Raw genomic sequence first — 22,803 nt, forward strand, 5'->3', positions numbered from 1 at the left:
AAAAAAGACAAAGCTGAGAAATATGTTCGTTTAAAGAAGAACTTACCGTTTGGATTCCTCCTCTAGGTTCGGCTAACCGTGTACTTGCCCCTTGTCTTTAGCCTTGGAGAAAATTGGAACTGAGAAATCGTCGAGTTTGCGGTCAGTGATAGCACTCGCCGTATTGTTCGATTCGAGTGATTCGAGATCCGTTTGTTTTTTGGTTTTACTGACGTCTTCGACATTTACCTACAATCAGAGCACAAATGTGGAAATTTTTATTCAATTGGAATGCAAACGAATTCGTGGTGATATAGGTTTCAATATAATTGAATGTTGTATATTACAGTGATGTGTGCAAAAAGTAATGTTTGTGTGCAATTTAATGTTATTATATAAAATTATTTATATATAACGACAACTTTTTTCATTTTTTGACAATTTTCTATCTTATCTTTTTAATTAAGAAGATCCGTTCTTACTCTTATTATCAAATGAACCTCCATTTGTTTCATATTTTCCTGATCCAATTTGTTTTCATATAATATTGATATGTATGTGTTCTCGACTCATTTACATGCTATAGATTTTCTTAAAACACTGAAACACTATTTCCCGGTTGAAACAAAAACAATATCGAGGAACGAAAAATACAAGAACCACAGTAATAATTGAAATTGAAATTGATTGAAGTAAATTAAAGTTAGTTAAAAATGTTCCACGTTACTTCTGTTCATGTACTGTGAACAAGCCTCCGTTTACAAATGTGAAGGAGTTTCGCATCGAATTTAGGTAACACATAAATACGAATAAAAACGTAGTATGTTCCATGGTAAAAGTTTCTCAATAAAGGCAATCAATTATTCAACGATGAAGGTAGAAAGTATCCAGTAAGTGGTTAAGTTAAAGACAGTTTGTTAGCAGGCGAAGACGATTAAAAAAATTTGTCTATCTCCGTAGACGCGAAACTTCGAAGTTTGCACGTACTACTTGGAAGTTGTAACATTTTCACATGAGGTGTTTTCTCACGTACCAAGAGGAGCAGGCATTTTTCTTTCGTGTAAAGAACGAGAAATTCGCGACAGTCGTTTGATCGTGCAGCTCGCGTGTGTTTACTTCTAATGGACTTCGATGCAGGTACCATTTTTAATTATTTTTGTGAATTTTACTTAATCTTCGGATATGTCATGGGATACCTAAAAAGAAAAATACAATGAAAAATAAATTATATAATAACATTCCAATTTCACTTAAAAGAGTTGCAACATATCTCAGTTAACAGAATTATCTATATATTTATAAAAGATATGCAACATGAATTTTCGCTATTAGTTAATTTTTATTAGAAGAAATATAATCATTCTAAACAAATTTTAATATCTCCTAGTATTCAATAAGCGTAAGATTTTCCACGAACTCGTTTACTTTTAAGGATTGAAGACAGCTATTGGATGGAATCGTTGGAATATGGAACTAATTGGCATCTGGCCAGAACCGGGAAGGACTGACGAACGATTGTCACATTTCAAGGCTCTATTTTATTTGTCCATAATAACTATATTTGGAACTGGACCGCAGAGTGCGAACCTATTTTTCATATGGGGGAATCTTGAGTTGGTGACAGAAAATTTGTCAACAGCTAATATTCCTGGTATAAACGCGATGATAAAGCTGATCTTCGCTTGGTACTACAAAGACTGTACGTATAGAGAGGACAAACGATCTACTAAACAATTACAATGGTGCGCGCTTAAATTCTATTAGATCGGGGATCCACGTTTCTCGTGGAACAACGATTTTGTTCTGGAAATATTCCCAGTCCCCTCAATAAGGGCAAAGAATAAACTTTGAATTTAAGAGAAACAACTGCACTGGAATCTTTTACATTTTTTATAGATTTCTTCTTTTTTTTTTTTGATATTTAAATCACATCAATCGCTTGGTTATTAGCGACTATATTATTTTAATTTTTTTGATATTATGTTACTTATATCTAAAAACTCGGTAAGGTCTTTTGATTTGTCAATATATATAAAAGCTGTCCTTTAGTGGTGTTATCTTGCAAAAATCTTGCTGTTTACATATTCAAGTGATACGAGTTAATAGGCCATTTAACAAATTAATTAGATTATATTTCAAGCTTTCAAACCTATCATGAAGTCTTTCTACGATGACTGGCGCAGTGCGAAGACGGAAGAAGGAAGGGCAGCGATGCTGAAGATGGCTAAACCTGCGAACTTTATTTCCGTCTGGTGTTCGATATTAACTCTCACAATGGTCACCGCATATTTAAGCCTTCGATCTATTAGCGTCTATCTTTCTGATAGATTACATGAAAACCAGGATCGTTTGAGCTTGTATCCTGGATATTTTCCCTATAACATTCGACCAATACCGATATTGTTAATGACCAATTTTGCTCAAGTAATTGCCGGATATTCAGCTACTATTTGCTATACCACTGTCGACACTTTTATCGCTATGTTAGTCCTGCATATATGTGGACAATTTGAAATTTTAAGGAAGAAATTATCAAGATTGATGGACGGCGACGAAGGAAATAGAAGCATAGATGAGTTTCAAAAGGAGTTGGTTTGGATTATTACCAAGCACGAGCATCTGAATTGGTGAATAACATATCTCGATATTCACTAGCTTTTTATATATTAGATTATTATATAACAGATTTCTAAAACGATCCGAATACTATTTTGTAAGGATATTCCTTGACGTATTGAATGCGTATTATTTTGTTCTTAAGAACACTATTAGGAAATTTGAGTTTCCTTTTATGTTATGATAATCTCAATTCTTATTCAATACCATGATGTATTTTGATATTACCATATTTCAATACTTAACGTGCTCCAAGGCAATCATTTGTTAATATTCCAATACTTAAAATTTTCCGTATCCTAGTATTTCAATATTATAATATTTCATTTTCTAATATTCCAACCTTAAACACTAAACTCGGTAAACATTTTTATTAAAGGCTTGCAGAGACGATCGAAAAATGCTTTAGCACGCTATTGTTGCTACAGATGTTACTGTGTACCATCGAAATATGCTTTCAAGGTTTCTTATTCTTCAACGTAAGTTACGTTTATTATATTCTTCGTACTTCATGGTTGTAAGATTACAGTGATAACGCAAATTAACCAGGTATTGATTAAAAACGAAAATGGAATCTTCAACTTTCAACTGGTTTTCTTTGTCCTCTTCGTCTGCTTCATCCTTGTACACGTGTATCTTTATTGTTACATAGGCGAGATGCTTCTAATTCAAGTAAGTAATGCTTCTGGTCACTGTAATCAACATATTCATAACTGAGTTATGGTAGATCCGGTCTCATGCTCCTTGTAAATTTGAAATCGTGCATCGAGTATTAATGTCTGACACATCCCGCAAAAATCAACTATTATTTCAATCGCGTTATAAACCATGAAGTCGGAACCATAATAGATTAAATTTTTACAGCATCGCTTGTTACCAATTTATCATTGTCCAAGTAAAATAAAAACGTTAAATGTGAACACAGTGCTTTCAATAATCATAGAATAGATACATAATCATCTTACAATCATGTTTTTGAAGAGATAATAGACACACGCAGCTGTATCTTGATTTATAACTTATATTAAAAAAGAAATACACACACACAGAAATAGTTTTAACGAAAATCTCACGAACGTCAAGATAATTATAATTATGTTTAATTCATCGGTGCTTGGCAAACAAACGAATAAACCAGAGGTTCGTGAAAGAAGTAGAAAAATTACTTTGGATGGTTTCAGAGTAGAGAAATGAGCAATTGCGCGTACGAATCGAATTGGTACAACGTCTCACCTCCTGAAACCAAATGTCTTCTGTTCATCATGTACAGGTCCACTCGTCCACTTTGTTTGACTGCAGGCAAATTTGGTATCTTCTCTATGGAACTCTTCAGTACCGTATGTACAAATACCAATTCATTAACCACAACTATCGAAATACATAATTCACAGAAAGAGAGGAAATCACTTAAATCTTGTTTTAGATTCTAAAAACAGCGATGGGATACCTTTCGGTGTTACTAACAGTTGCAAATAACGATTAGACTTGTTCGTTCGTAGTCAAGTTACAGACTCATCTTTAGAATACGTACCCTGACCTGTACGATTGTTCATTTATAATTGTTTCAGCGAAGTGTTATCACAGTTACGACATATCACGATACCGCATGTAAAACTTGATCGTATTAAACGTTACAACGCAAGACTAACCGAGAAAGTGAATATTCTCTACATCACAAAAAGAAAATCCGCGATATAAGTAAAAGCTTCGAGCTTCGAGTTCCGCTCGAATAGAGGCAAAGTTTCTTTTGCTGGCTGATAGATAAGATAATTATCGAAGACAAAGTTTCACAGAGAATACAGTTTATGGAAAATAAAATTTCTATATTTCGGTTCGTCAGTCCTCGATCTTGTCGGCTAACCGAAAGAGTTCGAAATTGCATGGTTTGTTTTGCTCCGCAAACTTCCAGATTGCGCCTATTAAAAGTTCCAAGAGAAAGGTTTCAACCTCACGATTGTGAATGCATAATGAGCGACACGAAAGCCCTGCGCGTAATCTGCAGGTTCAGTTATCGAAATATCCCTGCTGAGGAAACAGATAGAACAGAGACGTCGCGTTGATCCAGACGATTTAATCCTTTCAACCGGTGGAAAATTTCAACTTTGAAATTTGCGACTCATTGATATTTTTTAAAAGACTCGTTTTAAAATTTGTACACTATCGAAAATATAATTCAAGTAACACAATTTCCACAGTTGTGGAAGATAAAAATTCGTTATTTCTTCAAACGAATCGTAGTATTCTATAATTCCAAGTACCGAATTCTAAATTTAATAACAGCCCTCCTATAGTTCCATAAATACAATGTTTTTTTCTAAATGCGTCCAAGCTACGATTTAACGATTGTTTACAATTATAATTGATAATAATTGCAATATATTCATAATTATTACGTTCTCAAAATTACGAGAGGTATCGTTCGAAAGAAAAAATGGACTTTGCAATGGGATGGAATCGCTTCAACTTGACGTTACTCGGTGTGTGGCCAGAACCGAGAAAAGTATCAAGAGGATCACGATTACTTTCGGGTATAATATTCTGGTTTACGACTATTGTGACGTTTACTTTCATCTGTGCACCACAAACAGCAAATCTGATATTGAAATCGACTAGTTTGGACGAAGTAATCGAAAACTTATCGATTAATATACCGATCGCCTTTGCGTTGATTAAGCAGATCGTTCTACGATACTATAAGAAAGGTAATTATACCGATATTACGATTTACACTTATGTTTATATTTATATATATTTACTTATATATTTATTTCTCCAAATCTACCTAATCAAAGAAATGGAGTCTAAACGAAGACTTATTTCACCCTTGAAATGTTGCAAGAAATATTTTATGTAACCGCATGAATGTGCATTCTATGGATTTTTACTAAATTTCTCATAAATACATAAATATCCATAGTTGATTAATCTTTCAAGGTTCTAAATCAAGCTGAATTGCTTCTATTCCTTTTAGTATCTATATGTAAAATCAATTATTACGTATGAAGACTTAATTTCAAAATACACACATACTTATATCAAGTAGGTATATTAGGCCATTCGTGAGCTAATCTAATTAGAAACACAAGGGTCTAATTACTGATGCTTCTCCTAATTACCCATTAACATTTTTCTAAAATATGTGGCGATATCTACAAATATAATATACATATAAGAATTAATATCTCTTTAGCCCTAACGCTATTACTCAGCCAAATGTTCGACGACTGGACCGAGCCAATAGCAAATGAAGATCGTCAAACGATGTTAAAGAACGCGAAAATTAGTCGAATGATATCCATAGTCTGTTCTACTCTAACGTATCTCATGCTTTTCGCTTTTATATCGCTACAAATTTGGAGTAATATGCAAAGTGCGTCAGAAGCCGATCTAGGAGGACTCCTTCATCCAGCCACGTTCCCTTACGACACCAGCAAAAGTCCAAATTTCGAGATTACATGGCTGGGGCAGTTTATGGGCACGGTGTTAACCGCGATATGCTATTCTTGCTTCGACACGTTCCTTGCGGTTCTTGTGTTACACTTGTGCGGTCAATTAACTGTTCTTAGAATGGCACTCGAGGATCTAGCTAACACGACGAAGAAGGATAATAATTACGCAAGATTCCATGAACGACTGGGATTCATTGTGAACAGGCACAATCTGTTATCTAGGTTGGTACAAACGATCTATTAGTGAACTAAAAATGTTTATTAAAATGTTTATCAAAATAGGTCTTAAAGGAAGATATATTTCTCTCGCCAATTATTTAAAAGAAAAGAAAGAAAAATAAATAAATAAATAAAACAAAGAATAAATGTTGCTTAAAGAAAAGAAAATGTTAATAAATTTAGAAAAATGGAAAATGCAAAACGGTAATTTAATTAAATTATGATTTAAAGAAGCATTTCTGATCTAAGGTTTGCCGTGATCGTGGAAGATTGCTTCAATCTCACGTTACTTGTTCAGACTATAATCTGCACAGCGATGTTTTGTCTTACTGGATATCGTATGATAACTGTATGCTGAAGTTAATATTGCATTGATATTTATCCCACGAGATAAGAAATTGCTACATAATGTACATTCCGTTCCATTTTAGTCCGTAGATCAGGAGCAAGCGGACGTACCAATAGTTGGAATGATATTTTTCATCATACACGTAATTTATACTATGCTGCATCTTTTCATTTATTGTTATATAGGAGAAATGCTTCTAGGGGAAGTGAGTTATTTATATATAAATGGAAAATTTTGTTAAAGAAAGAAATCTCAATTTCTTTCTCGCAAAAGTAACGCTCCAGACGCCCTAATACAATATTTACTTTCAGAGTACCGGTGTTGGACAATCGGCATACGAGTGCGATTGGTACAATTTACCACCGAAGAACGCCATTTCACTAATTATCGTAATATGTCGCGCGAAAGTATCGTTTCAAATAACAGCTGGAAAATTTAGTCCCTTCTCCCTCGAACTCTTTAATGCTGTGAGTCAAACGATCATGAATCTAAATTATTTTCTAATGGACTGTTACACACATTTAGACATAGATTTGAAGAGTTGACAATGATATTTTGTTAGGTTCTAAAAACGTCTGCTGGATACCTTTCAGTATTGTTAGCCATGAAAGATTGACTGGTCGGAGAAAAGTAACATAATCGTATTATTGAAATATATTCGTTCTTGTATCTGGAAGAAAAAATAAAAAAACACAGTACACTGAGCATTTCATAAGATCACGCTACTTGTCGAATAAATATTTTGATATCCGTTCAAAGGTTCATATTACGATTCATATTGCTCCATAAGAATGCTTTTGTCCGAAGAAATTGCACACACATTGGAAGAATCTTTTGGTAGAACGATTAAAAAATTGAATTGGCCATAAAACTCACATTTCGTAGAAGTAGCACGTCTCCCAAAGATTCTGCTTTTGATTATTTCCTCGTCGTTTACACTTCACCGTTTTAATTTACTGCAAGGAAAAAATATGAAATAAAAAAATGCATCCTATATTATATATATTAAAATTATAAGAAAACAATGATATTGCTACCATTAATATAAAAAAAATTTGCACTTGTACAACATAACATAGAAAACCACAAGATACGGATGAAGAGCACGCGATATGTCACGTAGAGCTATCTATACGTTGTATCACTACAGCTCACAGGGAAAGACTGCCCTTACATAGACTTCTGGAACTACCTAAACCCTAAGTGAAAATATGACAGAAGAAAGTTTGATACTGGACTCCGTACTATATTAAAAGTATTGGCATTACTATATAACTACACATTTAAAAAAATCGTATAGAATAGAATTGAAATTTTTAATTACGTTATATTTTATTTTTATCTATTAATCCTACAAATATAATATAATAAACATGCCACATAAACGTAACTGGTGCAAATTTGAACCAATCTATTTCATAAACATAATTTTATAAATTATATATTTTATATTTTATAGAATTCCTGGGTATTATATTCATCGGTTAAACAAATTTCTTTGACAACGTTACCTTCTAGTATTTATTGTAATTATTCATAGATTATTTGGTCCATGTGATCAAATTTTTTTTATTCGTGAATTTTGACAAAGAGAGTTGCAAAAACGCAGGCATCACTTGCTTCTTTTTTATTTTCTCGTATCGTGGAAGAAGTTATGAATAATTACAAACGAATACATACTTGCAACACTCAAACTGTAATGATAGATTCAACTTACTTCGACATAAAGTTGACAATGACACTGTACTGCATATTCACGAATAATGCGCATTCTGACTGCATGAAGGGAACATGCGCTGAGAAAAAGGACGGAATAGCTCCCCAACGTAAGAATAGGTGATTCAATTATGGGAAAAAGGCCTCTATGGATAACCAACAAGGTAATGTTACATATTAGTTAAAAAAATATGTGTAAAATGTAACAGTAGTTGTAGAAAATTTTCTTTTGTCATCTTAAAAATGAACATGTTATGTCATGTTAAAAATAAACTATTATGTAAGTGAAAATAATACAAAAATGGCGAAAACGAAGGAAATTATATTTTTAAGTAATATACATAACATTGCCATCAGTCCAAATTACGAATCGACAATGATCGGTCAATTCATGGCAACTTTTTATGCGGCCACTACGTACACAGCAGTAGATACTTTTGTCGTTCTGTTGATTTTTCATGTCTGTGGACAGCTTTCCAATTTGAGAGACGATTTACGGAAGATTCATTCGTACGATAAGAAAGATGTAGAAAAGAAGTTGCAGAAAATTATTCAGAAGCATGAATATATTAATAGGTTCGTATTCGAAAAATTCGTTCTTTTGTTGAAGATGGTAAAAAAGATGGAAGAAACACAGTGATGATTATAAATTATAATACGAAGAATCATAAGATATTAATTAACGAAATTGAAATTCGAGAATTTAAAATCTTTCTAAGTCCATCTTTTACTTTCTCTGTTTTAACCCTTAAATGCATAATTTTGCCATCTGACAATTATTAATCACGTCGTATGCACATCTAAGATTCGCCAACAAGATAGAGAATTCTTTCAACATGATGCTCCTCCTTCAAATGCTGAGTTGTACCATTCAGATGTGCTCTCAGTCTTACCAAGTCATTATGGTACGAAGAAAAACATACCTTTTCCAAATATATATCGTACTAAAGTATCAACAAATTTTCTAAAATAAATACATCATCTTTGACATCGTTTAATTTATAGTCATTTGGAGAGAAGAGATGGAATACATGATTTTGCAACTTTCGTTTCTGCTGATATACGTAGTTTATGTGATGTTGCATTTGTTCCTATATTGTTACATGGGCGAAAAACTAACTTCCGAGGTACCTTTTATGAAATAAAAATTAATTAATCGATGTGTTTGGTTATTAGAATTTGCAATTTTTTTCAGAGTACAGAAATTGCTAACACGGCGTACAATGCCGAATGGTACAATTTACCTCCCAAGAATGCATGATGGCTTGTAATTATGATGTGTCGTGCCAGGTCGTCACCCTTACAAATTACAGCATGCAGATTTTGTTCCTTTACTTTTGCGCCTTACTTTCAGGTAAATGTAAACGAGTTATAATACTATTACAGGTAGTATTTTTGTGTACTATTTTTTTCAGAAATGAAGATGATTTTCGATCCTTTAAATGGACTACTGCATGTCTTTTTATGTCATATGAAGCGGTTTGTGGAGACGATGGGCTTAAAAAATTGCATGTCACTGCCATTTTTCTAGAAAAATACTGCAAGTATAAAAGAAATGATATACGCTATTATATTAGTCATAGGAAACCGTAAAACTGTAGCGGTATATGCGTCTTAGGACGTTTCGATTTGAAGACACCTCACGTATTTGTTTTGCCAAACAGGATGAACACTGAACGACGCACATAATGTAGTAAACAACCTCTGGACAAAGCAATTTCGCTGCTACGTGCAACCTACAACCGGCGACAAGTTCAAACCTTTCGGTACCCCCCTTGACCAGTATAAATGGACGACCATGTCCTCCAGACACAGTCAGTCAGCCAATCAGTCAGTCAGTCATTTAGTCGGTCAGTCAGTCAATCAGTCGAGCCAATAAGTACAACGAATCAGTCTAGCGAATCAGCATAACAATTAGTATCAGTACCGTAGTATCGCGTAATCTTATAACGAATATCATGAAGCGAGCAACGCTTGCGATTAACTTTGTATTCTACACTTTAAAATATTTCTAAATATAGTTAATCGAATTAACGCGTTTCCTTATTACTTTAACCAACAACACGTCTCACCGTCCACTACAAAAATTTTTCCTGCTTATTTTTTTCTAATACATTTGAGAAATATCAAGAAAAAAGTTGGCTAATAAACGTGAACACCTTATATGTTTAAAATTTAGCTTAGATATAAAATAAGTATATGTGTGCAAGCCTTTAGATGTAACAATATTCTCAAACAAGTTTCGAAATGAGCAGAGATTACAAAAATATGTAATACAAATCATCTATCCGGAGTGTGAAGATGAATAATAATCAAAAATATGTATACACATATATAATATCTCACATTTGCATAAACATATACAGAGTAATATTTTTTTTTTGTATTCAGGTCCTAAAAACCTCGATGGGGTACGTTTCTGTTCTATACGCAATGAAAAATAAATAATAGACGACCCGATACATCTGTGAATTTTACAACCGTCCATCAGCTTGATGAAAGAAGCGTTACAAAAAGAATATTTTAGTATACTCCTCTAAATGATAAATTATATTTCAAAGTAATGAGAATTTAAATGGCGAGACAACAAAATTAGACACTGTGTAAAGTAATAAAATTATTAATTATTGAAAAGATTCCTCGAGACCACGAGTGCTTCTCAGGAAACCTTGAAAATATCATTTTTCCCTCTTTTCGCAGATCGACATTTTTCCTATCACAATTGTTGAGAACAAAGAAAAATTGGTCACCGTTTGCTTTGACGCGTACAGATAAAAAATGAGCAGGCTTGCCGGTTTGCTCGCAAAATAATGTACGTATGTGTAGTTTAGTGAAGTTTGGTACAATTCTTCCTGGATCCTACACCAACGAATTTATGATCCTACTCGATATATATGTACTCGTAATGCATAAATCCTTTTGCTGTACCCATTCTATACCAAACTATTAACACATATCAGCTATGTGGTTTGCTGTGACAGCAGTCAGGTAAGTACACAAGTTAGCGAAAGGTTCTTCGGGTTATTCGCATCCCCCATGCTTGGTTTATAAATTCGTGCGTCAATGCAAGGCAATAACAGTCACGCGTGTGGTACGGGGACATGATTTTCTGTGTCTTCAGATCAGACCAGTAGTACGCTAGTAGTGTCGGAGCAGAGAGGAAAACATTTATGGAAAGTATAAGGGGTGGTTTTTTTAATAGGTTGACATTAGCATATTACAGTTCCCTATAATTCATATTATGCACAACATGCATAACCTGCCATTTCTGCCCTCCTTCGAAAGAAAGACAATGCTAAGAAATATTTTGTAAATGGGAAATCGTGCATCGAGTTTTAATGTCTAATCTCAATCGTATTAGAAAGCATAGAAGTCAGAACCATAATAGATTAAATTTTTATAGCATCGCTTGTTACTAATTTATTATTGTAAAATAAAAATGTTAAATGTGAACACAGTGCATTCAATAATCATAGAATAGATATATAATCATCTTACAATCATCTTTTTAAAGAGATAATAGCCACACACATATGTATCATGAATTTTAATTTATATTAAAAAAGAAACACACACACACAGAAATAGTTTTAACGAAAATCTCAAGAACGTCAAGATAATTATAATTATTTTTAATTCATCGATGCTTGACAAACAAACGAATAAAGCAGAGGCTCGTGAAAGAAGTAGAAAAGTTACTTTGGATGGTTTCAGAGTAGATAAATGAGCAATTGCGCGTACGAATTGGTACAACGTCTCACCTTATGAAACCAAATGTCTTCTATTCATCAGGTACAGGTCCACTCGTCCACGTTGTTTGACTGCAGGCAAACTTGGTATCTTCTCTATCGAACTGTTCAGTAATGTATGTACAAATATGAACTCATTAACCACGACTATCGAAATACATAATTCACAGAGAGGGAAGAAATCACTTAAATCTTGGTTTAGATTCTAAAAACAGCGATGGGATACCGTTCGGTGTTACTAACAGTTACAAATGACGATTAGACTTGTTCGGTCGTAGTCAAGTTGCAGACTCATCTTTAGAATACGTACCCTGACCTGTACGATTGTTCATCTATAATTATTTCAGCGAAGAGTTATCACAATTACGACATATCACGATACCGCATGTAAAACTTGATCGTATTAAACGTTACAACGCAAGACTAACCGAAAAAGTGAATATTCTCTACATCACAAAAAGAAAATCCGAGATATAAGCAAAATATTCGAGCTTCGAGTTCAGCTCGATTCGTGGTAAAGTTTCTTTTGCTGGCTGAAAGATAAGATAATTATCGAAGATAAAGTTTCACAGAGAATACAGTCTATGGAAAATGAAATTTCTCTATTTCGGTTCGTCAGTCCTCGATCCTGTCGGCTAACCGAAGGAGTTCGAAATTGCATAGTTTGTTTTGCTCCGCAAACTTCCAGATTGCGCCTATTAAAAGTTCCAAGAGAAAGGTTGCAACCTCACGATTGTGAATGCATAATGAGCGTCACGAAAGCCCTGCGCGTAATCTGCAGGTTCAGTTATCGAAATATCCCTGCTGAGGAAACAGATAGAACAGAGACGTCCCGTCGATGCAGACGATTTAATCCTTTCAACCGGTGGAAAAATTTCAACTTTGAAATTTGCGACTCATTGACATTTTTTAAAAGATTCGTTCTAAAATTTGTAAGCTGTCGAAAATATAATTCAAGTAACACGATTTCCACAGTTGTGGAAGATAAAAATTCGTTATTTCTTCAAACGAATCGTAGTATTCTATAATTCCAAGTACCGAATTTAAATTTCATAACAGCCCTCCTATTGTTCTATAGATATAAATAAAATTGTAAATATTCCAAACAATGTTCTTTTCTCAATGCGTTCAAGCTACGCATTAACGATTGTTATAACGATTGTTTACAATTATAATTGCTAGTAATTGCAATATATTCATAACTAGTACGTTCTCAAAATTACGCGAGGTATCGTTCGAAAGAAAAAATGGACTTTGCAATGGGATGGAATCGTTTCAACATGATGTTACTCGGTGTGTGGCCAGAACCGAGAAATGTATCAAGAGGATCACGATTACTTTCGAGTATAACATTTTGGTTTACGACTATTGTGACGTTTACTTTCATCTGTGTACCACAAACAGCAAATCTGGTATTAAAATCGAGTAATTTCAACGAAGTAATCGAAAATTTATCGATTAATATACCGATCGCCTTTGCGTTGTGTAAGCAGATCGTCCTGCGATATTATAAGAAAGGTAATTATACCGATATTACGATTTACACATATATTTATATTTATATATATTTACTTATATATTTATTTCTCCAAATCTACCTAATCAAAGAAATGGAGTCTAAACGAAGACATATTTCACCCTTGAAATGTTGCAAGAAATATTTTATGTAACAGCATGAATGTGCATTCTATGGATTTTTACTAAATTTCTCATAAATGCATAAATATCCATAGTTGATTAATCTTTCAAGATTCTAAATCAAGCTGAATTGATTTTATCCCTTTTGTAAAATCAATCATTCCGTATGAAGACTTAATTTCGAAATACATACATACTTATATCAAGTAGGTATATTAGGCCATTCGTGAGCTAAGCTAACTAGAAACACAAAGGTCTAATTACTGATGCTTCACCTAATTACCCATTAACATTTTTCTAAAATATGTGGCGATATCTACAAATATAATATACATATAAGAATTAATATCTCTTTAGCCCTAACGCTATTACTCAACCAAATGTTCGACGACTGGACCGAGCCAATAGCAAATCAAGATCGTCAAACGATGTTAAAGAACGCGAAGATTAGTCGACTAATATCCATAGTCTGTTCTACTCTAACGTATTTCATGCTTCTCGCCTTTATATCGCTTCAAATTTGGAGTAATATGCAAAGTGCGTCAGAAGCCGATCTAGGAGGACTCCTTCATCCAGCCACGTTCCCTTACGACACCAGCAAGAGTCCAAATTTCGAAATCACATGGCTGGGACAGTTTATAGGCACCATGTTAGCCGGGATATCCTTTTCCTGCTTCGACACGTTCCTTGCTGTTTATGTGTTACACTTGTGCGGTCAATTAACTATTCTTAGAATGGCACTCGAGGATCTAGCTAACACGACGAAGAAAGATAATAATTACGCAAGATTCCATGAACGTCTGGGATTCATTGTGAACAAGCACAATCTGTTATTTAGGTTGGTACAAACGATCTATTAGTGAACTAAAAATGTTTATTAAAATTTTTATTAAAATAGGTCTTAAAAGAAGATTTATTTCTCTCGCCAATTATTTAAAAAAAAAAGAAAGAAAAATAAATAAATAAAATAAAGAATAAATGTTACTTAAAGAAAAGAAAATGTTAATAAATTTTTGAAAAATGAAAAATGCAAAACGGTAATTTAATTAAATTAGGATTTAAAGAAGCGTTTGTGATCCAAGGTTTGCCGTGATGGTGGAAGATTGCTTCAATCTCACGTTACTTGTTCAGACTATAATCTGCACAACGATGTTTTGTCTTACTGGATATCGTATGATAACTGTATGCTGAAGTTAATATTACATTGATATTTTTCCGACGAGACAAGAAATTGCTATATAATGTACATTCCGTTTCATTTTAGTCCGTAGATCAGGAGCAAGCGGACGTACGAATAGTTGGAATGGTATTTTTCATCGTACACGTAATTTATACTATGCTGCATCTTTTCATTTATTGTTATATAGGAGAAATGCTTCTAGGGGAAGTGAGTTATTTATATATAAATGGAAAATTTTGCTAAAGAACGAAATCTCAATTTCTTTCTCGCAAAAGTAACGCTCCAGACGCCCTAATACAACATTTACTTTCAGAGTACCGGTGTTGGACAATCAGCATACGAGTGCGATTGGTACAATTTACCACCGAAGAACGCCATTTCACTAATTATCGTAATATGTCGCGCGAAAGTATCGTTTCAAATAACAGCTGGAAAATTCAGTCCCTTCACCCTCGAACTCTTTAATGCTGTGAGTCAAACGATCATGAATCTAAATTATTTTCTAATGGATTGTTACACACATTTAGACATAGATTTGAAGAGTTGACAATGATATTTTGTTAGGTTCTAAAAACGTCTGCTGGATACCTTTCAGTATTGTTAGCCATGAAAGATTAACTGGTCGGAGAAGAGTAACATAATCATATGGTTGAAATATATTAGTTGTATATGGGAGAAAAAGTAAAAAAACACATTAAACCTAACATTTTATAAAATCATGCTTCATATCGAATAAATATTTTGATATCCGTTTAAAGGTACATATTACGATTCATATAGCCCCATAAGAATGCTTTTATCGGAAGAAATTATACAAACATTCGAAGAATCTTTTGGTAGAACGATTAGAAAATTGAATTGGCCATAAAACTCACATTTCGTAGAAGTAGCACGTCTCCCAAAGATTCTGCTTTTGATTATTTCCTCGTCGTTTACACTTCACCGTTTTAATTTACTGCAAGGAAAGAATATGAAATAAAAAAATGCATCCTATATTATATATATTAAAATTAAAAGAAAACAATGATATTGCTACCATTAATATAAAAAAAATTTGCACTTGTACATCATAACATAGAAAACCACAAGATACGGTTGAAGAGCACGCGATATGTCACGTAGAGCTATCTATACGTTGTATCGCTACAGCGCACAGGGAAAGACTGCCCTTACATAGACTTCTGGAACTACCTAAACCCTAAGTGAAAATATGACAGAAGAAAGTTTGATACTGGTCTCCGTACTATATTAAAAGTATTGGCATGACTATATAACTACACATTTAAAAAATTCGCATAGAATAGAATTGAAATTTTTAATTACGTTATATTTTATTTTTATCTATTAATCCTACAAATATAATATAATAAACATGCCACATAAATGTAACCGGTACAAATTTAAATCAATCTATTTCATAAACATAATTTTATAAACTATATATTTTATACTTTATAGAATTTCTGGGTATTATATTCATCGGTTAAACAAATTTCTTTGACAGCGTTACCTTTTAGTAATAATTGTAATTATTCATAAATTATTTGCTCGATGTGATGAAATTTTTTTTATTCGTGAATTTTGACACGCATCCATGAAAGGAACGTAGTATAATACTGAGAGAGTTGCAAAAACGCAGACATCACTTGCTTCTTTTTTATTTTCTCGTATCGTGGAAGAAGTTATGAATAATTACAAACGAATACATACTTGCAACAGCCAAACTGTAATGATAGATTCAACTTACTTCGACATAAAGTTGACAATGACACTGTACTGCATATTCACGAATAATTGATATCATAATGCGCATTCTGACTGCATGAAGGGGACATGCGCTGAGAAAAAGGACGGAATAGCTCCCCAACGTAAGAACAGGTGGTTCAGTTATGGGAAAAAGGGCCCCTATGGATAACCAACAAGGTAATGTTACATATTAGTTAAAAATATTTGTAAAATGCAGCAGTATTTATAGAAAATTTTCTTTTGTCATCTTAATTGTTAAAATAAATGATTATGTAAGTGAAAATAATACAAAAAGAGCAAAAACGAAGGGAATTATATTTTTAAGTAATATACTTACGTGGCAAACAGAAAAAGGAATATTGCACATTAAATTTTGCGGACGAAAACTATTGTTTAGAGATCAATGATTTAGATTTAAAATACCAAGAAAATAAGGACTATATTTTTGAAGAATACTATAATTAGAAAAAAAAGATGTTATATATATATATATATATTATTGGGGTGCGGAATTATTTATTAAGCGCTTATTTATGATAGATAGAAACATAGATTTAAACTATGTGTACGGTTGGAACTATAACATGCTAAAGTTTATGGGTATCTGGCCGGAAGAGAGGAAATGGAATCGGCCTTCCAGTTATCACATTCTGTTACCGTTTATCATGATGGTGTTTTTCGCATGTGCTCCACAAACTATTAATCTTTTCTTAATCGCGGGTAACTCTAACTTGGTGATCGAGAATCTTTCAACTAATATTACCACCACGATTTCACTTATGAAGGCTATGGCTGTTTGGATCAAAGGCAAACGTAAGCATTTCAGAAAATTAACAAGTAAGGATTTATCATGTTTCTTTTCAGTAAGAATACTGCCCAGTATAAACTATATAAATCTTATTCTATTATCTATCTACGTTATATTCTACAACATTCTTTAATCATATTCCAATTGTCAAACAAAACGGACTTTCAAGTCGTACTCTATCTGCTATTTTCTTTTATTGCAAGCATTAAAGTTTTTGGTAAAGTGCATGGCTAATGACTGGAACACAACGACGAACAAAGCCGAACGAGAAACAATGGTGAACATCCGAAGAATCACTAGAAAGACTACAATAAGAAGCACGCTGATGGCCAACGTTGTTCTCCTCGCTTTTGTGCCTGCACGGTTGTTTAGTATGAGATACAGTGACAACATGCTGTTCTATCGTGGCTATTTCCCCTATAACATTACCATCAGTCCAAATTACGAACTGACAATGATCGGTCAATTCATGGCTACATTTTATGCGGCCACTACGTACACATCAGTAGATACTTTTGTCGTTCTGTTGATTTTTCATGTCTGTGGACAGCTTTCCAATTTGAGAGACGATTTACGGAAGATTCATTCGTACGATAAGAAAGATGTAGAAAAGAAGTTGCAGAAAATTATTCAGAAGCATGAATATATTAATAGGTTCGTATTCGAAAAATTCGTTCTTTTGTTGAAGATGGTAAAAAAGATGGAAGAAACACAGTGATGATTATAAATTATAATACGAAGAATCATAAGATATTACTTAACGAAATTGAAATTCGAGAATTTAAAATCTTTCTAAGTCCATCTTTTACTTTCTTTGTTTTAACCCTTAAATGCATAATTTTGCCATCTGACAATTATTAATCACGTCGTATGCACATCTAAGATTCGCCAACAAGATAGAGAATTCTTTCAACATGATGCTCCTCCTTCAAATGCTGAGTTGTACCATTCAGATTTGCTCTCAGTCTTACCAAGTCATTATGGTACGAAGAAAAACATACCTTTTCCAAATGTATATCGTACTAAAGTATCAACAAATTTTCTAAAATAAATACATCATCTTTGACATCGTTTAATTTATAGTCATTTGGAGAGGAAGAGATGGAATACATGATTTTGCAACTTTCGTTTCTGCTGATATACGTAGTTTATGTGATGTTGCATTTGTTCCTATATTGTTACATGGGCGAAAAACTAACTTCCGAGGTACCTTTTATGAAATAAAAATTAATTAATCGATGTGTTTGGTTATTAAAATTTGCAATTTTTTTCAGAGTATAGAAATTGCTAACACGGCGTACAATGCCGAATGGTACAATTTACCTCCCAAGAATGCAAGATGGCTTGTAATTATCATGTGTCGTGCCAGGGCTTCACCTTTAAAAATTACAGCAGGCAGATTTTGTTCCTTTACTTTAGTGCTATTCTCTCAGGTAAGCGTAAACGAGTCATAATACAATTTACTCTAAAATGTGTTATAACGCAAGCGTGTCATTAGCGGAACTGAAATGTGCATTCGATAAATTCGTCATGACATGAGAGTTTTTGTATGAGATAAAAAAACGTACAGCATTCTGCTTCAAAAACTGAAGGTCGCTCTCGTTTCTTGAAAAATATTGAAAATATTAAAAATTGATATATGCTATTGTACTGGTCATAGGAAACTATAACTTTTTCCTCATCCTCTTTTTTTTTTAATATATGCAATTTACAAGAAAAACACTGGTTAATAAATCCGTAAACGCCCTATACATTTAAGATTTAGTTCAGATACAAGATAAGATGTATGTATATGTTTATGATAGGAATGTAAATTTGTGAAAGTCTTTGAAAGAGATACGAGAATGTGTAGGAGTTTGAAAAACACGTAATCCAAACCCTTCGTCTGGGCTATGAAAATGAATAATAATATAACAAAGAAAAACATACATATGTGACATTTCACATTTACATAAACATGTACAGAGCAATTTCTTTTTCTTGTGTTCAGGTCTTAAAAACCTCGATGGGATATGTTTCTGTTCTACACGCAATGAAAAATAAATAATATACTTCTGCAAATTTTACAACTGTACATTAACTTGATAAAAAAAGTATTACGAAAAGAATATTTTAATGTATTCCTCTGAATGAAAAATTATGCCTCAAAGCAACAAGAGGTAAAAAGACGAGATGAAAAATTGGACAGCGTAATGAGTAATAAAATTGTTAATTATTAACAAGATTCCTCGAGACCACGAATATTTCTGGAGAAACATTTTTCTTTCTTTTTGTGTTCATTTTTCTCCACATCGACAATTTTCCTTTTTGCTTTGGGTGCATAATACTTGAACAGCTTTAAACTTATTTCTAGTTGACTACATACAGACGATCCGCAGACACGCTATCGATGAATATTTAACCAGTCTACGAACCGTAACCGCAGCTGGTACTTCTGTTACAAGTGTTGCCCGTGTTAGGTATCATCATTGTCCACTGTCATTTTTCCTATTTCTCATCGATTATGCGCTCTTTTTGAAGTGGGAACTTGTACACATTGCGAATGGATAACAGTTGGTATGCCATCACGAGTAGCTTCAATCAAAAGCAATGGTGTTACTGCTATTACGCTATAATATAAAAATAATATAAATAATACAATTATGCTAAAATATAATATAATGAATCATCAAGAAAACTCTGAATCAATAGCCTGCGAATTTTTTAGCAAATTCATATTTCCACGAATATCGTTTAAGGAAATAAGACTTGGATAAAAAGTTGTTTTACTTTCTGGATATTACAGAGAATACTGTACTTTATCATCTGTTAATCAGTAAAAATTGTTTATTCGTGTAGAATAACGATTAAGAATACATAGAAAAAAATTTGTAGAAGTTATATTGCAAGAGTTTTCACCGTTTATTTCCGTCAACGTTGACGAAAGAAAGTTCGCGTGGTGCGTGGCTAATATACGTTATTAACAATTGTGTATGGAACACCATCACAATGGGTGAAAACAAAGAGAGATTGGCCATAGTTTTCTTTGATGCGCGCAGATAAAAGATAAACGAGCTGTACGGTTTGCTGGCAACAAAAAACGTCACCTTATAAAAATCATCGGCCCCATCGTCTGCAACGTTACTTTAGTTCTTCTCATGTCGCGAAGTACACGACTTTTCTCTTACACGAGAATTTACAATAATTTTTTCTTTGTACAATGTTCGTACGATACGATGAATAATTTCGATTATAATTAAGACTTGACTTGTTTCGTGAGATACTTTTAGTTTGACCAAAAGGTCCAGTTTGTTGTGTATATGGTGAGAAATTAAATTAAGTTGGCAGAAAATGATGTTAAATGCGAAGATTTTGATTATCATGGGATTAGTGATTTATGGAGTTATTGCTAGAAACATGGAAGGCAATAAAGAGCTTCTTAAGGAACCAAATAATAAGAAGCATGGAGTTTCTATGTTGATAGAAATAGCGAAGGAGCTTGTACAAAGATCCTCGACTAGTAGTCAGGTATGTCATCGTATAATAATATATTATAAATATAATAGTGAATTATATTTACTATGTACATATTTAATATCGTATACAAGGTATTTCTCGCACCTTGGCTTACGCCAAATAGCTTTATATTCAATTTAAGAAAGTAAAGGCAACTTGAATCTTTGAATTCGCCTCTGCTTCAGAAGCAAACACATATACCTCGTGTTGCACTATTCGAAATTATTTAATTTTAATTCGTGAAATATTCGTTTACGTAGTTTCAACATTTTTGGTGAGAAATTATTACAAAATTATTACAAAACTGAACATACTTAAGTAATTTTGTCAGAAATTATAAAATAAACGAATTAAGAATAGATGAAGTATTAATTTTTAACGATACAATTTTTACAGGTATTGAATCTGAATTTATCAAATTTGTTATTACTTTTGGTATTGAAAGCAGTCGTATTTGGAGCAGGATATCTAGGCCATCATGGTTACAAAGGACGCGACTTAGAAGAAGGTGTATTTTATCGAAACAATTATCAAAATTGAACAATGTTTTCTTATATTTAGATATACGAAATATTGAAAATACTAATATATTTCTAGAAAATGTGGTATCTGAAGCTGAAGTTACGTTGGCATTAGGATACTTAATGGGAGATACCTGTCTGTATAGAGCAGCTTGTGAAGAACCTCACGTCGCGAAAGAATATCTAGGAGCTGCAGAAATGATCATTCAAACGATAAAATTGCTACCCCAGTACGTAATTTATAATACGTTTTTTAAAATATATCTTTTAATTCGCCTAGCACTAGACTATGAATTTTCATGCCTTTATGGAAAAAAGATAGAAAGAATAAACAGAATGCATATAATATTTAAAAATATATAAAATATACAAAGTAAAGTATTTGTTATACATAATATTTAGTACATGAAATAAATCTACACTCAGGTCCCATTTCTTTAATTGTGTTCATAAAGGCATAAATATACATAAATATTCGTAGTTTACAATTTTTAAAAATAGCTGTATTTATTTTTCAGAGGTTCGTCGGTTGAAGGGAAGTACGAGGAAATAATGGCGGAATTCCGAAAAGCCATCGAACATGGTGTTGCAGATAATTGCCCGCCTCAATATACTTGCAAGAAAGAGAGTATTAAGAATTTTTTGAAGGAAGAGGGGAAATGAAAATATGCTGAATTAATAGTTGAAACTCTGGAAGAACCTACAGTATTTGTTGGATGCTTCCAAAAATAAATTGTATGCTTCTAAATGACTCCTTTAATTTTTTACAATTATTATTATTATTTGTCCATAGAGCTCTCTTTTGTTATTTATCAATTTGATAATTAGTGTCAATTGAAAAAATTAACTTCTATCAATTATCCTTTTTTAAACAAATTGATAATTTTTCTACTAACGTCATAGGTTACAATAATTGTTAGGCTTTAGATAATTAATTTCTGACAATGTAAAAACCGAAATATTTTTATTGTGCAGAAAAATTTTATTTTATTAGTCTAAACACTTAATCCACAATACTTTAACCTTTTTCATCTCTATACTACCTACATATTTTAAATATACTATATAGTATACTTCAATTGTTGTAATTTAATTTGTATCTATTTGATATGCTATTGTATATAGTAACATTCCTTCCCCTCTCACCTCAAACTATAAAGTAAGCTAAATCATTTCAGAAAACGTCTAATTTGATATTTCTTTTGTGTAACATTATCATTATACATATAGATATATCTAGAATTTTATGATTCATGTATCATAAAGCTTGAAGTATTGCTAACAACATGCACGCAATATATCTGCATAATTTTAACATATTACATACTTAGTTACCTG

At 32.8% G+C, this 22,803-nt stretch overlaps 5 protein-coding genes across 5 annotated transcripts; all 5 read left to right on the forward strand.

The window, feature by feature from the left end:
* Positions 1–991: 991 nt before the first annotated feature.
* On the forward strand, positions 992–2,412 carry LOC141445768 (uncharacterized; the record flags this gene model as incomplete). Its single annotated transcript, XM_074111735.1, has 3 exons — positions 992–1,116; positions 1,412–1,678; positions 2,120–2,412. Coding segments are annotated over exons 1-3 (576 nt in total), but the record flags the coding sequence as incomplete, so codon positions are not given.
* A 14-nt stretch (positions 2,413–2,426) lies between these two features.
* LOC139987441 (odorant receptor 13a-like) lies at positions 2,427–7,482 on the forward strand. Its single transcript, XM_072003700.1, has 11 exons — positions 2,427–2,606; positions 2,975–3,074; positions 3,145–3,267; positions 3,777–3,932; positions 4,019–4,063; positions 4,982–5,297; positions 5,786–6,266; positions 6,513–6,612; positions 6,695–6,817; positions 6,924–7,079; positions 7,175–7,482. Exons 1-11 carry the CDS (start codon positions 2,461–2,463, stop codon positions 7,226–7,228), a joined length of 1,800 nt encoding a protein of 599 aa, XP_071859801.1. The 5' UTR covers positions 2,427–2,460; the 3' UTR covers positions 7,229–7,482.
* A 5,757-nt stretch (positions 7,483–13,239) lies between these two features.
* LOC139987136 (odorant receptor 13a-like) lies at positions 13,240–15,762 on the forward strand. Its single transcript, XM_072003076.1, has 6 exons — positions 13,240–13,595; positions 14,073–14,553; positions 14,798–14,897; positions 14,980–15,102; positions 15,209–15,364; positions 15,460–15,762. The coding sequence occupies exons 1-6, from the start codon at positions 13,325–13,327 to the stop codon at positions 15,511–15,513; spliced, it is 1,185 nt and encodes a 394-aa protein (XP_071859177.1). The 5' UTR covers positions 13,240–13,324; the 3' UTR covers positions 15,514–15,762.
* Positions 15,763–16,904: 1,142 nt separating this feature from the next.
* On the forward strand, positions 16,905–19,563 carry LOC139987171 (odorant receptor 13a-like). Its single transcript, XM_072003128.1, has 6 exons — positions 16,905–17,454; positions 17,653–18,103; positions 18,333–18,432; positions 18,533–18,655; positions 18,724–18,882; positions 19,440–19,563. Exons 1-6 carry the CDS (start codon positions 17,175–17,177, stop codon positions 19,494–19,496), a joined length of 1,170 nt encoding a protein of 389 aa, XP_071859229.1. The 5' UTR covers positions 16,905–17,174; the 3' UTR covers positions 19,497–19,563.
* A 774-nt stretch (positions 19,564–20,337) lies between these two features.
* On the forward strand, positions 20,338–22,235 carry LOC139987654 (uncharacterized). Its single transcript, XM_072004143.1, has 4 exons — positions 20,338–20,956; positions 21,341–21,452; positions 21,542–21,695; positions 21,984–22,235. Exons 1-4 carry the CDS (start codon positions 20,780–20,782, stop codon positions 22,126–22,128), a joined length of 588 nt encoding a protein of 195 aa, XP_071860244.1. The 5' UTR covers positions 20,338–20,779; the 3' UTR covers positions 22,129–22,235.
* The last annotated feature ends 568 nt before the right edge of the window (positions 22,236–22,803 follow it).

This window comes from Bombus fervidus, chromosome 5 (assembly GCF_041682495.2).
Source record: "Bombus fervidus isolate BK054 chromosome 5, iyBomFerv1, whole genome shotgun sequence".
Classification (NCBI taxonomy): domain Eukaryota; kingdom Metazoa; phylum Arthropoda; class Insecta; order Hymenoptera; family Apidae; genus Bombus; species Bombus fervidus.

Coding starts and splice junctions, on each gene's coding strand:
- LOC139987441 (XM_072003700.1), top strand. CDS start 2,461: ATGTTAGTCCTGCATATATGTGGACAATTTGAAATTTTAAGGAAGAAA. Junction 3,075..3,144: donor AAGGTTTCTTATTCTTCAAC/GTAAGTTACGTT, acceptor CAAATTAACCAG/GTATTGATTAAAAACGAAAA. Junction 5,298..5,785: donor TCTACGATACTATAAGAAAG/GTAATTATACCG, acceptor ATATCTCTTTAG/CCCTAACGCTATTACTCAGC.
- LOC139987136 (XM_072003076.1), top strand. CDS start 13,325: ATGGACTTTGCAATGGGATGGAATCGTTTCAACATGATGTTACTCGGT. Junction 13,596..14,072: donor CCTGCGATATTATAAGAAAG/GTAATTATACCG, acceptor ATATCTCTTTAG/CCCTAACGCTATTACTCAAC. Junction 15,365..15,459: donor CCCTCGAACTCTTTAATGCT/GTGAGTCAAACG, acceptor ATATTTTGTTAG/GTTCTAAAAACGTCTGCTGG.
- LOC139987171 (XM_072003128.1), top strand. CDS start 17,175: ATGATAGATAGAAACATAGATTTAAACTATGTGTACGGTTGGAACTAT. Junction 18,433..18,532: donor AGTCTTACCAAGTCATTATG/GTACGAAGAAAA, acceptor TTTAATTTATAG/TCATTTGGAGAGGAAGAGAT. Junction 18,883..19,439: donor CTTTAGTGCTATTCTCTCAG/GTAAGCGTAAAC, acceptor TCTTGTGTTCAG/GTCTTAAAAACCTCGATGGG.
- LOC139987654 (XM_072004143.1), top strand. CDS start 20,780: ATGATGTTAAATGCGAAGATTTTGATTATCATGGGATTAGTGATTTAT. Junction 21,453..21,541: donor AGGACGCGACTTAGAAGAAG/GTGTATTTTATC, acceptor ATATATTTCTAG/AAAATGTGGTATCTGAAGCT. Junction 21,696..21,983: donor ACGATAAAATTGCTACCCCA/GTACGTAATTTA, acceptor TTTATTTTTCAG/AGGTTCGTCGGTTGAAGGGA.